This window comes from Rhinopithecus bieti, unplaced genomic scaffold (genome assembly GCF_001698545.2).
Source record: "Rhinopithecus bieti isolate Rb0 unplaced genomic scaffold, ASM169854v2 scaffold_3764, whole genome shotgun sequence".
In the NCBI taxonomy this organism is placed as follows: Eukaryota; Metazoa; Chordata; class Mammalia; order Primates; family Cercopithecidae; genus Rhinopithecus; species Rhinopithecus bieti.
The window spans coordinates 908,028-920,596 of NW_016804367.1; the positions used below are offsets into that span (position 1 = coordinate 908,028).

Here is a 12,569-nt window from a genome sequence, read left to right on the forward strand (position 1 = left end):
AAAAAAAAAAAAAAAAAAAATTAGGCAGGCATGGTGGCACCTGCTTGTAGTCTTAGCCACTTGAGAGGTTGAGGTGAGAGGATTGCTGGAGTCCAGGAGTTTGATGCTGCAGTGAGCTATGATCACGCCATTCATTGCATTCCAGCCTGGGCAAGAGAGAAAGGCCCCATGTCTTAAAAAAAAAAATGACGTAATTATATCCCACAAATTTTGATATGTTGTGTTTTCATTTTTATTAAGCTGGAAGTTTTTTCTAATTTGTCTTATAATTTCTTCCTTGACCTATGAGTGGTTTAGGACCCTATTATTTAATTTCCAAATATTTAGTTTTTTTTAAAAAAAAATTTTCCCATTATTGATTTCTAGTTTAATTTCATTGTGGTTAGATAATATACTCTGTGTGATTTTTAAAAAATATTTATGTCCTTTTATGTTGATTGAGACTTGTTTTTTAACTCACAGTATCATCTATCTTGGTGAATGTTTTTATGTGCCCTTGGAAAAAAATATGTGTATCCTTCTGTTATTGGATGAAGTACTCTGTAAATGTCATTTTGGTCAAATTAGTAAATATTGCTTATATCTTCTATATCTTTAATGATTACTTGACTGCTTATTTTGTCAGTTATTGAAAGGGAAGTATTGAAATTCAAATGTGTAACTTTTGCTTTATTTACATTGATACTGTATAATTAGATGCTATTATATTTAATTTTATGTCTTCTCAGTAAATCAAACTTTTAATCAATATGAAATGTTCCACTTTATCCTTGGTGATTTTTCTCTTTCTGAAGTCTACTTTATGTCTTATTAACATAACTACCCCAGCTTTTATGATTAGTAATTGGATGATAGATCTTTTCCCTCATTTTACTTTTATCCTTAGTCTTTATCTTTTTGAAGTTGCAATATTATCCACATGCCATGAAATGTTCTTTTTTTTTTGATATGGGGTCTCGCACTGTCACCCAGGCTGGTGTGCAGTGGTGCAGTCTTGGCTCACTGTGACTACCGCCTCCTGAGTTCAAGTAATTCTACTGCCTCAGCCTCCTGAGTAGCTAGGATTACAGGTGCCTGCCACCATGCCCAGTTAATTTTTTGTATTTTCGGTAGAGATGGGTTTTCACTATGTTGGCCAGGCTGGTCTTGAACTCCGAACCTCATGATCCGCCTGCCTCATCTTCCCAAAGTGCTGGGATTACACGTGTGAGCCACCATGCCCGACTGAAATGTTCCTTTTTAAAGTGTACAATTTAGTAAATTTTAGTATATTCACAAAGTGCAAAAATCATTACTAACTTCAGAACATTTTCATCACCATATAAAGAAATCCTGTATCTGTTAGTAGTCATTCCCTATTCTTCCTCTCCCACCAGCCCCTGGATCTAATTTCTGTATCTGTAGATTTGCCTATACTGGACATTTCTATAAATGGAATCAAACAATATGTGGCCTTTTGTGTCTTACTTTTTTTTACTTAGCATAATGCTTTTAAGGTTCAACCCTGTTGTAGCATGTATCAGTACTTTATTTCTTTTTATGGTGAATAATATTTCATTGTTCGGACATACCATATTTTGCCTATCCATTAATCAGTTTGTTAAAGTAGACAACCAGAAATGAGCAGGCAGGGTTGCCCTTGGGAAAATAAGTCCTGGATACTCTGCCCACTGACAGTCAGCAAAAAAGACAGCAAAAAAGATTGGCTACACCTCGCCTTGTGCTTTTAACATTTTTTTTCACTTAACATAGTGCTTTTAAGGTTCATCCATGTTATAGCATGTAATAGTACTTTATTTCTGTTTATGGCCAAGAAAATAGTTGGATCATAGTTTTGAATCCATTCTGCCAATCTAACTTTTGGTTGTTTAGTCAATTTATCTTTAATGTAACCATAGGTAAGATTTACTTGTATCATTTTGTCATCTGTTTTCTGTGACTATTTTATCTATTCCTCCATTATGGCTTTTTTTGTGTTGTTTATTTTTTAGTGTACCACTTACATTTTCTTTTTTTTTTTTTAGCTGTATTTTAAAGAAAGTTACTTTCTTAGTGCTTGTCTGGGGTTTACAATTAGCATCTTAATTTATAATCTATTATGGATTAATACTAACTTATTTTCACTGTTACATAAAACCTTTGCTTCTACTTTGTTCTATTCTCCCTCCCTTTATATTATTCTCATACAAATTACATTTTTATAAATACAAGTTTATACATTTTATAAACAATTACAAAACCAGTACAGTTTTATAATTGTTGCTTTCTGTAATTGTCTTTGAAATAAAATAAGAGAAATGAGAGAGAAATGCATTTATACTGTTTTTATATTTACTCTATATAGTTTCATTTACTGGTGCTCTTTTTTTAATGTGGATATGAGCCTATGTCTAGTATCCTTTCATTTCAACCTGAAAGATTTTCTGTAAGTATTTTTGATAGGGAAGTTCTGCTAGTGATGAGCTATCTAAGTTTTTGTTTATTTGGGAATCACTTAGTTTTACTTCCTTTTGAAAGAAAATTTTGTGGGTATTGAATTATTGTTTGAAAGTTTTCTTCTGTCAGCACTTTGAGTCAGTTATCACTCTTCCTACTGGCTTCATGTTTCTGATGAGAAATCAGCCATTAATCTTACTGAAGATTATTGCTGCCTGCTGAATCACTTCTCTCTTGTTGTTTTCAAGATTCTCTCTTCTTGAGAGTTCATTGGATTCTCCTCTTTTCTCTTTCTTTTCCTTTTCTTTTTTTTTTTTTGAGATGGAGTCTTGCTCTGTTGCCCAGGCTGGAGTGCAGTGGTGCAGTCTCATCTCACTGCCATCTCTGCCTCCCGGGTTCAAGCGATTCTCCTGCCTCAGCCTCTTAAGTAGCTGGGATTACAGGAATGTGCCACCATGCCCAGCTAATTTTTGTGTTTTTAGTAGAGATGGGGTTTCACCATGTTGGCGAAGCTGGTCTCGAACTCCTGACCTCAGGAGATCTGCCCATGTGGGCCTCCCAAAATGCTGGGATTCCAGGCATGAACCACCATGCCTGGATGGATTCTCTTCTTTTGAAAGTTTATTAGGTGCACAGGTTGGATTTCTTTGATCTTTTAAAAACTTAAAACTTTTTTTTTCTGTAGAGCGAGGATCTCACTATGTTGCCCAGGCTGGTCTTGAACTCCTGGCCTCAAGTTATCCTCCCTTGATTTCTTTTAGCTTACTTGATTTTTTGATTGGTTTTCTTTAAAGATCAGAAGATTTCATACATCATTTCTTGTGATATCCTTTCTGAGGCTCCCATTATATTTATTTTACTGTGCTTGGTGGTATCCCACAGGTCTTAAACTCTGTTCATTTTTCCTTCTGTTAATCAGACTAGATAATCTTAATTGACATATTTTCAAGTTCCCTTATTCTTTTTTCTGACAGCTCATATCTCCTCTTGAACTTCTCTAGTGAATTTTTAATTTAATTTTGGCACTTTTTTAACTCTAGAATTTTATTTGGTTCTGTTAAAAGTTTTATCTTTTGCTGATATTTCTTATTTGATGAGATAGCATTGCCATACTTTCATTTAGATCATTAGGCAAGATTTCCTTTAGTTCTTTGTTTTATTTATAATAGATTTCAGATCTTTGTTTAGTAAGCCCAACTTCTGGGCTTCCTCAGGGACAGTTTTTATTGACTGCTCTTTTTTCTTTTCTTCCCCCTCCCCCTTGTATGGGCTGTGCTTCCTATTTCTTTGCATGTTGTAATTTTTATTGAAAATTGGACTTTTTAAATTATGTGGGACTGTGTAAATCAGAGCTCCCTCCCTTTCTCCTGAGTTTGTTGTCTGGTATTATTGTTTTTTGTTTAATTAATTTCCTGAACTAACTCTGTAAAAATCTGTAGTCTTTGTCATGTGTAGCCACTGACGGCTTTGCACAGTTAACTTTATGGTCTCCTAAAGATTGGCCTTCTATTTCCTTAAATGTTTGAACCAAGAGGTCTTTCAGCCATTGTCAAGGTTCTCTGTGTATGTGCTGGGGTATGCTTTCTGTGCCCTGGCAGCCATTTACAACTCTGCCTTAGCCTTCACTTCCAACTTTCTCAAAGCCTCAAGGTCAGCCAGAGATGAAGGGTTATGGCTTTCTCAGGTCATTTCTGGGCACATGAACAGCTTTGCACATGTGCATGCTCTTCTAAATTGCCAAGTCTATGTCATAGCTTGTCAAGGTGATTTAAGTCAACCACCTTGCTAGGTATTTTCTATTTGTCCCATCTGATTTCCGTTAATTTCCCTTTTCTGGCTTTCTTTTTGGAGAGCTTCTGAGTGTTCTTTTAAGAGATAGCAGAATTTGTAGAATTATAGATGAAAAAAACAAGTAATGCCTTCTTGCATATGTTACAAATTGGATAGAGACTCAGCAGTTTCCAGTGAGGATAATTAGAGCAGTACTGTCCAGAAAAAAATGTAAGAGCCTCAAATTTGAGTCAAGTATGTAATGTTAAATTTTCTAATAGCTACATTTAAAAAGGTTAAAGTAGTAGGCCAGGTATGGTGGCTCACGCCTGTAATCCCAGCACTTTGGGAGGCCAAGGCAGGCAGATCACAAGGTTAGGAGATCGAGACCATCCTGGCTAACACAGTGAAACCCTGTCTCCACTAAAAATACAAACAATTAGCCAGATGTGGTGGCGGGCACCTGTAGTCCCAGTTACTCTGGAGGCTGAGGCAGGAGAATGGCGTGAACCCGGGAGGTGGAGCTTGCAGTGAGCCAAGATCGCACCACTGTACTCCAGCCTGGGCAACAGAGTGAGACTCTGTCTCAAAAGAACCCAAAAAAGTTGAAGAAGTAGTCAAAAGTAATAATATATTTTATTTAAATCAATGTATTCAAAATATCATTTCAACATGCAATTAATATAAGTTATTAATGAAATATTTCACAGATTTTTTTTACTGAGTCTTAAAAATCCATTTGTATTTTACACTTACAGCCCATTTTAAGTTAGACTACCTATATCTCTGGGCGTAATTGGCTAGTGCCTACCATTTTGAACAGCACAGATTTAGAGGGAATCTTAAGATGGTTTTAGTTTTAATGAGGCAAAGCAAGAAATGAACCTCGTGGACAGAATGAGATTTGCTAAGGACCCTTATTTTAATGATCAATTGGGAATATATTAGAGCAAAAGTGGAACATAGGGTAACAGGGAGATGGAGTCAAATAGCTAGCAGACAAGATAATTAGTATATACAAAAGGATGTGAAGTTCATTTATTCAATGTAATAGTGTGGTAAGATGGCAGATGATATGGTTTTTAATCTAATAATTATGACAGTATTAATGAATGTTCTGTCAAGCACTGCTGTAAGCACTTTGAATATATTAACTTATTTAATCTTATGACTCATTTACTTTGTGACCTTAAGTTAGTAGATCACTTGAACTTTCCTGGGGCTCTGTTTGTTTCACATATAAAAACTCAGAGCTGGACTAGATAAGCTCTATGCTTTTTCTTAATATTGAAAGTCTGTATCTTTGGATACAATGATGATGAGAAGAAAATTTTTGTCCTCAGGAAATTTATGATCAAGAGGTGATATGTACCCACTTAATTAAAATGCATGTACACAATAATTTGTTCCAAAATTACAAAATGCTACAGAAATTTAAGACCTATTTACTTGCATATAGTAAGTTCATAATAAATGTTTGAATTAGGTTGAATTGAATAATGGTGAATCAAAAGAAGTTTTGTGTAGGAGATATTCATTGATATATGTCTTGGCAGGTGGTAGGAATAAATGAGGAGGAGATGGAATGGAGTAGTAAGGAGTTACTGCTCCTTACATTATATTATATTATGTTACATTATACAGATGATGAAAGAACATGAGTCAAGAAAAGAGAACAATAAAAAATGTACTTTGGGGCCGGGTGCGGTGGCTCACGCCTGTAATCCCAGCACTTTGGGAGGCCGAGACGGGCGGATCACGAGGTCAGGAGATAGAGACCATCCTGGCAAACACGGTGAAACCCCGTCTCTACTAAAAAAATACAAGAAACGAGCCGGGCGAGGTGGCGGGCGCCTGTAGTCCCAGCTACTCGGGAGGCTGAGCCAGGAGAATGGCGTAAATCCGGGAGGCGTAGCATGCAGTGAGCTTAGATCCGGCCACTGCACTCCAGCCCGGGCAACAGAGCGAGACTCCGTCTCAAAAAATCGTTTTATGATTTTTGTTTTGTTTTTCGATAATGGCTATCCTAACAGGTATGAGGTGATTTCTCATTGTCGTCTTGATTTGCATCTCCCTGGTGATTAGTGATGTTGAGTACCTTTTCATGTGCTTTTTGGCCACTTGTATATCTTTTTTGGAGAAATGTCTGTTAAAGGTCTTTCCTCTTTTTTTTTTTTTGAGATGAAATTTCACTCTTGTTGCCCAGGCTGGAGTGCAGTTGCGCGATCTCAGCTCACTGCAAGCCCCACCTCCCGGGTTCAAGCAATTCCTCTGCCTCAGTCTCCTGAGTAGCTGGGACTACAGGCACGTGCCACCACGCCTGGCTAATTTTTTTGTATTTTAGTGGAGACTGGGTTTCACCATGTTGGCCAGGATGGTCTTGATCTCCTGACCTCGTGATCGGCCCGCCTCGGCCTCCCAAAGTGCTGGGATTCTAGGCATGAGCCACCGTACCCGGCCAGGTCTTTCCTCATTTTTAAGTTGGGTTGTTTGTTTTTGTGGCTATTAAATTTTCTATCTGGCTTTCGATTCTGCCATTTACAGAGCACTGTACCTCAGGTATTGTGGGAAGCCCTTAACACACATAATCTCATTTTATCCTTACAACAGCCTTGAAACATAGATACAATAAGAATTCACATTTTACAGATGAGGTATCAAAGCACAGATAGGTTAAACTACATGCCCAAGGTCACATAGCTAGTAAGTGTCCAAGAGGGTCATCAGATCAGACCTATCTGATCCTAGCCTGGATCATAATGTAGAAGCTGTCACCTTATCTCACCACTGTGCACGTTGATAGGGAGGCTGCGGCAGGGCCCTGTGGCAAGCCACAAGAGTCTCTTCTCTACAATCCAGTGTGCTGGGAAGACAACAGGTTGGAGGGTAGGATCCTGGGATCTGCTGATCTCAGTGCTGCTCCGACTAGCTGGGGAGCTTCTGGCATAGTCGCCTCGTGGCGCTTGGCCTTAGTGACAGCATTGAGTCAAGGGATGGGAAGATGTTTTGAAAAATTAGTGTGTCAGAAAGGAAGTACTGCTAGGAGTCCCAAGGCTGGTGCATACATCATGCCTGCATCTTCCCCCATCTCAGAACCCAGAGGCTGTCTCCTGGCTGGGGGCTGACAGAGGGTCCTGGCTGGCCAAAGTCTTGCTTTCTGGTGTGTCAAACACCCACAGGGTTGGAGCAGAGAGGATGGGGAGCCCGTTGCTGGCCTCCTCGTTGGGACTGTTCAGGGGTCTTCAGGAGGCAGAGGGATGGGGTGGAGGGGTTATGTGGATATAGGGAGTTGATGCTTCCAGGTCCCACTTTGCCAGGGTAACCCATGAGACTGCAGGCAAGTTAAGCTCCAGGACATCTGATTAGCACCAATTCTTTCCCTTCCCTGGATCCCTCTCCGCTTTGCCCCGTCTCACTCCACGTGAGTACAACCCTTATCGCATCTCAGGAGAACACCTGTCTGCCTTGGAGGAGGCTCAACCTGAATCTGAGCCTGTCTGCTCTCTGAGTCCAAACTAATGTTTAACCAGGAAGTACATTTCAGTTAGGAAGACTCTTTAACTTCACTGAAGATGTGGACATCGAAGTTCAGGGAGGGCAGATAGATTTGCCAGACTTGACTGTCCTGCCATCTACTGGTGGGATAAGAGGATTAGCTGGCGTCCCCTTCAGCTGTGGCTACCCTGGAGCGAACAGCAAGTTTTTGGAGGATAAAAGAGGGAAGATTGGTTTGGTAAATGCACCGTCATTTTTTTAAGGCAGAATGCATGGCAGTACGCAGTCAGTTGCTTGAGATATTTAACCAATTGTTGGGCAAAAAGCAGTATAAATGTTGGCACCTGTGAGAACGCTGTAAGTTTTCTCTAAGGGGTCTCCTTCAAATGCCATCAGAAGCGGGACTTTGGGGCCGGGTGCGGTGGCTCACGCCTGTAATCCCAGCACTTTGGGAGGCCGAGACGGGCGGATCACGAGGTCAGGAGATAGAGACCATCCTGGCAAACACGGTGAAACCCCGTCTCTACTAAAAAAATACAAGAAACGAGCCGGGCGAGGTGGCGGGCGCCTGTAGTCCCAGCTACTCGGGAGGCTGAGGCAGGAGAATGGCGTAAATCCGGGAGGCGGAGCATGCAGTGAGCTGAGATCCGGCCACTGCACTCCAGCCCGGGCAACAGAGCGAGACTCCGTCTCAAAAAAAAAAAAAAGAAAAAAAAAAAGTACTTTGAATGTGTTGTTGGGAGTGTTGGGTAATATTATATTGGACTCAAATCTTAGAGAGCCTTTAATATTCTGCTAAGGGTGTAGTTGATCACTGGCAATAGAATATGGTAGGTACTGGAGAGACTGTGCTATGTGTTATTTAATAACCACACATTTTATGCCTATATTTTTTGTCAATCACAATGAGGATAGTTAAGTGCAATTTAATGTGTAAAAAGCACGTTATTGGCTAGGTAATTTCAATTTATTAACTTTGAAACTTTGTCATATTGCTTTTGATGAAGGTATCTGTGAACTGTGATTTTGGGTGGTGGAAGTCAGATTTGTGGTTTTTATCGGTGGTTTTTTTTATTCTCTAATATAGTGTTTTATTTCTGCTGAGTGTTAATCCTTTGTGATTAAATGATACTGAATAACTTTATGTCAGCATTCAGCATAAAGTGAGAGCCTCAGGCTGACTGTTTAAAACTATTAGTGTCTGTCCCAAGAGCTAGTACATAAACTTCAAGTGTGGCACAAGTAACCAAATGGAAAATCGTAGTTTTCTCAGAGGGATGGAAGTTATAAAAGCATTTCATTTAACTCTGTAAACACTAGTCTCTCTCTGTCCCTCTCTCTCTCTCTCTCTCTTTATTTGTGAGTATTTTTTATTAGGTTAGCAGACTAATGTTTTTATGTAATATTTGACAATAAGTTATTTTAGTAGGATAGTTCAGGGAATTTATAAAGCAGTTACATCCATTTTATCTAATTTCTTTCAGATAACTTGCCCAGGAGTCGTGCTTAAAGACAAAGAGGACATCTATCTTAGCATCTGTGTGTTTGGCCAATACAAAAAGACACAATGTGTCCCAGCCACTTTTCCACTGGTCTTCAATGCCAGAATGGTGTTTGAAAAGGTGAGTTCAAATATCAGATCAAGTATTAACAAACAAAAAAATCAAAGTGGTTCCAATTTTTGAATAAAAGCCCATAACAGAAATTATTACTGGTGACTGTGTGCTTTGGTTTAATTCAAAAGGACATTTGTAACTTAAGTCTGGAAGCTTGAAAATTTGCATTAAATATGCATTGAATCACTTGCCTTTTTTTCTTTGATTAGCTTATTCCTAAAATTGATTTAGTGGACTTTATGTAACATAGAATCTTGATTTCTAAATAATGATTTTCATAAAAAGAGAGCAGAGTCATTAATAGATACGAATATATCAGCTGGGCGCGGTGACTCATGCCTGTAATCCCAGCACTTTGGGAGGCCGAGGCAGGTGGATCACCTGAGGTCAGGAATTTGAGACCAGTCTGGTCAAAATGGGGAAACCCTGTCTCTACTAAAAATACGAAAAATAGCCATGTGTGGTGGTGCATGCCTATAATCCCAGTTACTCAGGAGCCTGAGGCAGGAAAATTGCTTGAACCTGGGAGGCGGAGGTTGCAGTGAGAGGAGATCGCACCATTTGCACTCCAGCCTGGGTGACGGAGTGAGACTCCATCTAAAAAACAAAGAATATATAGTATTTTACTTATGACTGTTTCTTGGTACTTCCTTCTGTAAGTCTTTTTTTTCCCCTAAAACTGCTGCTTTTGGTTAATTATTACCAATTGTGTTTCTTACTTTTTAATTTCCTTCTTTCTCATCTTCTTTCCTTTCTTCTCACCTTCCTTTCTTCCCTTATTCCTTCTTTTTCTCCAGAACCTACTCTATTCTGTGGACTTTTCTAGGCACTGAGGACATATGGTAAACAAGGCAAAATCCTCCCCTCTGGGAGCTTTCATTGTAATGGGGGAAATAGACAATAACCAAATAAATATGTGAATAATTTTAGATAGTGATAAGTGCGTAAAGAGGGCAATGGGCGGATACGGGGATTTGGGGGATTGTCTGTTGTAAAAGGTGGTCAGAGAAGGCAATAGCATTTAAGCTGAGCCTGAATTATGAGATTATATCACTTTTATTTGAAGATCTAGGAGAAGAACGTTCTAAGTAGAGGAATAACAAATATAAAGACTTGTTGAGAATAATCTTGATGCATTGGAGGAACAGCAAGAAGACCTAGTATGATCATGGTAACAGGAGAAAGAATACTAGCAGAGGAAGTTGGAGACGGAGGCAGCGCAAGCTATAAAGTTTATTTGTAGAATATTTTGTAGTGATGGGAAGCAGAGAGGAACTGGCAGTTCTCAATGTCAAAAGTTTCTGTGATTGTGAAAGGAATGATATTTTGGGAATGAGGGGAGAAAAAAATATTCATACATATCTTCTTTCCTGCCTCTCTATATACCTTTTCACTGTAGGTGTTCCCGGAAGCAGTAGATCCTGGAGATGTGGTTACACAGCTTGAATGTAAGTTTTTTAACTTTTTAATTCCTGATTCTAAGACATTTTAGGATTTATTATCCTTATGATCTTTAATCTTGGGTTAAATAAAAGTTTAAAAGGGGTTAGTAGAACTTAAAAAATCTTGAGCTGAGACTTTTTAATACTTTTTAGAATTTCAGAATATTTCTGGAAATAATAAAAGGTGTATATGCTGCAGAGAGGCTGAGAATTATTTTTTTTGTGTGTGTTTGGTTTATGGAAAACAGACTTATTTAAACTTTTTATTGATTAAGATGATATGGGGTGTTTGTGATAATGATAGAGATTCATGTTAGGTGAGATTTTGCCCTGCAAACAGAAGTATGTCTTCAATTTCAGTGTATTTCAAGTCAAGAGAGTGAATAAGATCAAAGTAATGATAGCTTAAAATATATGCTTTTGGACTTTACATTGTATTCATTACGTTAATAAATTATTTGAAAAATACATTTTTCCAAGGCTCTGCGTAACAAGTAAATTCTTCAAAGTACTCAGAATCAACTATAAACAGATACAGCTATTTGTGAGAGCAGCAGTGCAAGAGTGTACACTTTTTAAGCTCTGGGTGTTAAATGAAAAGCTCTGTTAATTTATCTTTGTAATTAGAAAGGGCTCTGGGATCACCAGATTGATGTAATGTATAACTGTGGCTCAAAAGGCCAGTAAAATTGAGCATAATCATTATTATTTCCTTTCCATTTGGCCTCCCCTACTGGTCCCATTGCGACTCTAGCAATGTAGAAACATGTAGCCTGGAACATGCAAGAATCTGGGTATATAGGGAGGAAAAATCTGGCCCATTGTCTATCTCATGGAGCTTATAGTTTAGTGACTCTTCTCCAAATAACTCTTTATGGCCAATGTCAATATCTTATTTATTTTGTATAGCTGTTCTAGCCCTTGGTATTATATTTTCCACTGCAACAGACTAGCTAGGTGGCAGTTTGGTGCTACTGGATATATGAATTTTAATATTTACTGAACATCTTGTTCAGTATCTGGGAAATTGTGTATCTTAAAAAAAAAGTGAAGATAAACATTTCTCTCATTTTGAAATTCTTCTGTTAAAAAATAATGCCTTTTTTGTCCCATTTGATTTGAAATTTTGAGGTTATAAGAAGTGTACTTAGTGGTTATTATTTTTTGGAAATTTTCTTTCTTTGATTTCCCTGATTTTTTTTTTCCTTGGGCTCTCTTCCCAACCACTAGTATTCTACTTTTTCATATCCTTTCTAAATTCATCTTTCTCTGCCCTATCTTCAAATATTAATATTCCACTGGCTTTCTTCTCTGATCTCTTTTTATACTTTGTTTATGGCGTCTCCTTATATAATACTCTCCAAAGACTTGGCTTCATGTATTAGCTATCCTCTGATTACTTCCGTGTTAGTCTTTATCCCTGATCTCTCTAATGTGCTTTGGGCTCTTTTGTCTTTTACTCCTCCCTTACTATACCGTTTTACAATCTTTTTTGGTTCCTTAATTTTTAAAAAAATGGATGAGTTTGTAATACCAACACTAAAAGTGGAGAGAATAGAATGTGATGAAGTCCTGTGTATCTGTCACCCAGCGTCAATAATTTTTGGCATTTCGCCAATCTTATTACATGTTCACTCTGCCACCTGAAGAGCATTGCTGGAATATTTAAAAGCAAATCCTATGCATTATGTCATTTCACCATAAATACTTTGGTATGGCCTCTAACAGATAAAGGCTTTAAAAAATATAGAACCGCCATGCTGGTATCACACCTAACAAAATCAGTAATTTCTTAATAAAATCAAACAGT

At 38.2% G+C, this 12,569-nt stretch overlaps 1 protein-coding gene across 1 annotated transcript in view; it reads left to right on the forward strand.

Moving 5' to 3' along the window:
- Positions 1-12,569, forward strand: part of LOC108526689 (spermatogenesis-associated protein 6-like) — a 65,294-nt gene that overhangs the window by 15,055 nt on the left and 37,670 nt on the right. The window contains exons 2-3 of the mRNA XM_017867526.1: positions 9,186-9,323; positions 10,717-10,765. Of these exons, the coding sequence (XP_017723015.1) occupies positions 9,186-9,323; positions 10,717-10,765 (187 nt within the window). The remainder of the gene's footprint in view (positions 1-9,185; positions 9,324-10,716; positions 10,766-12,569) is intronic.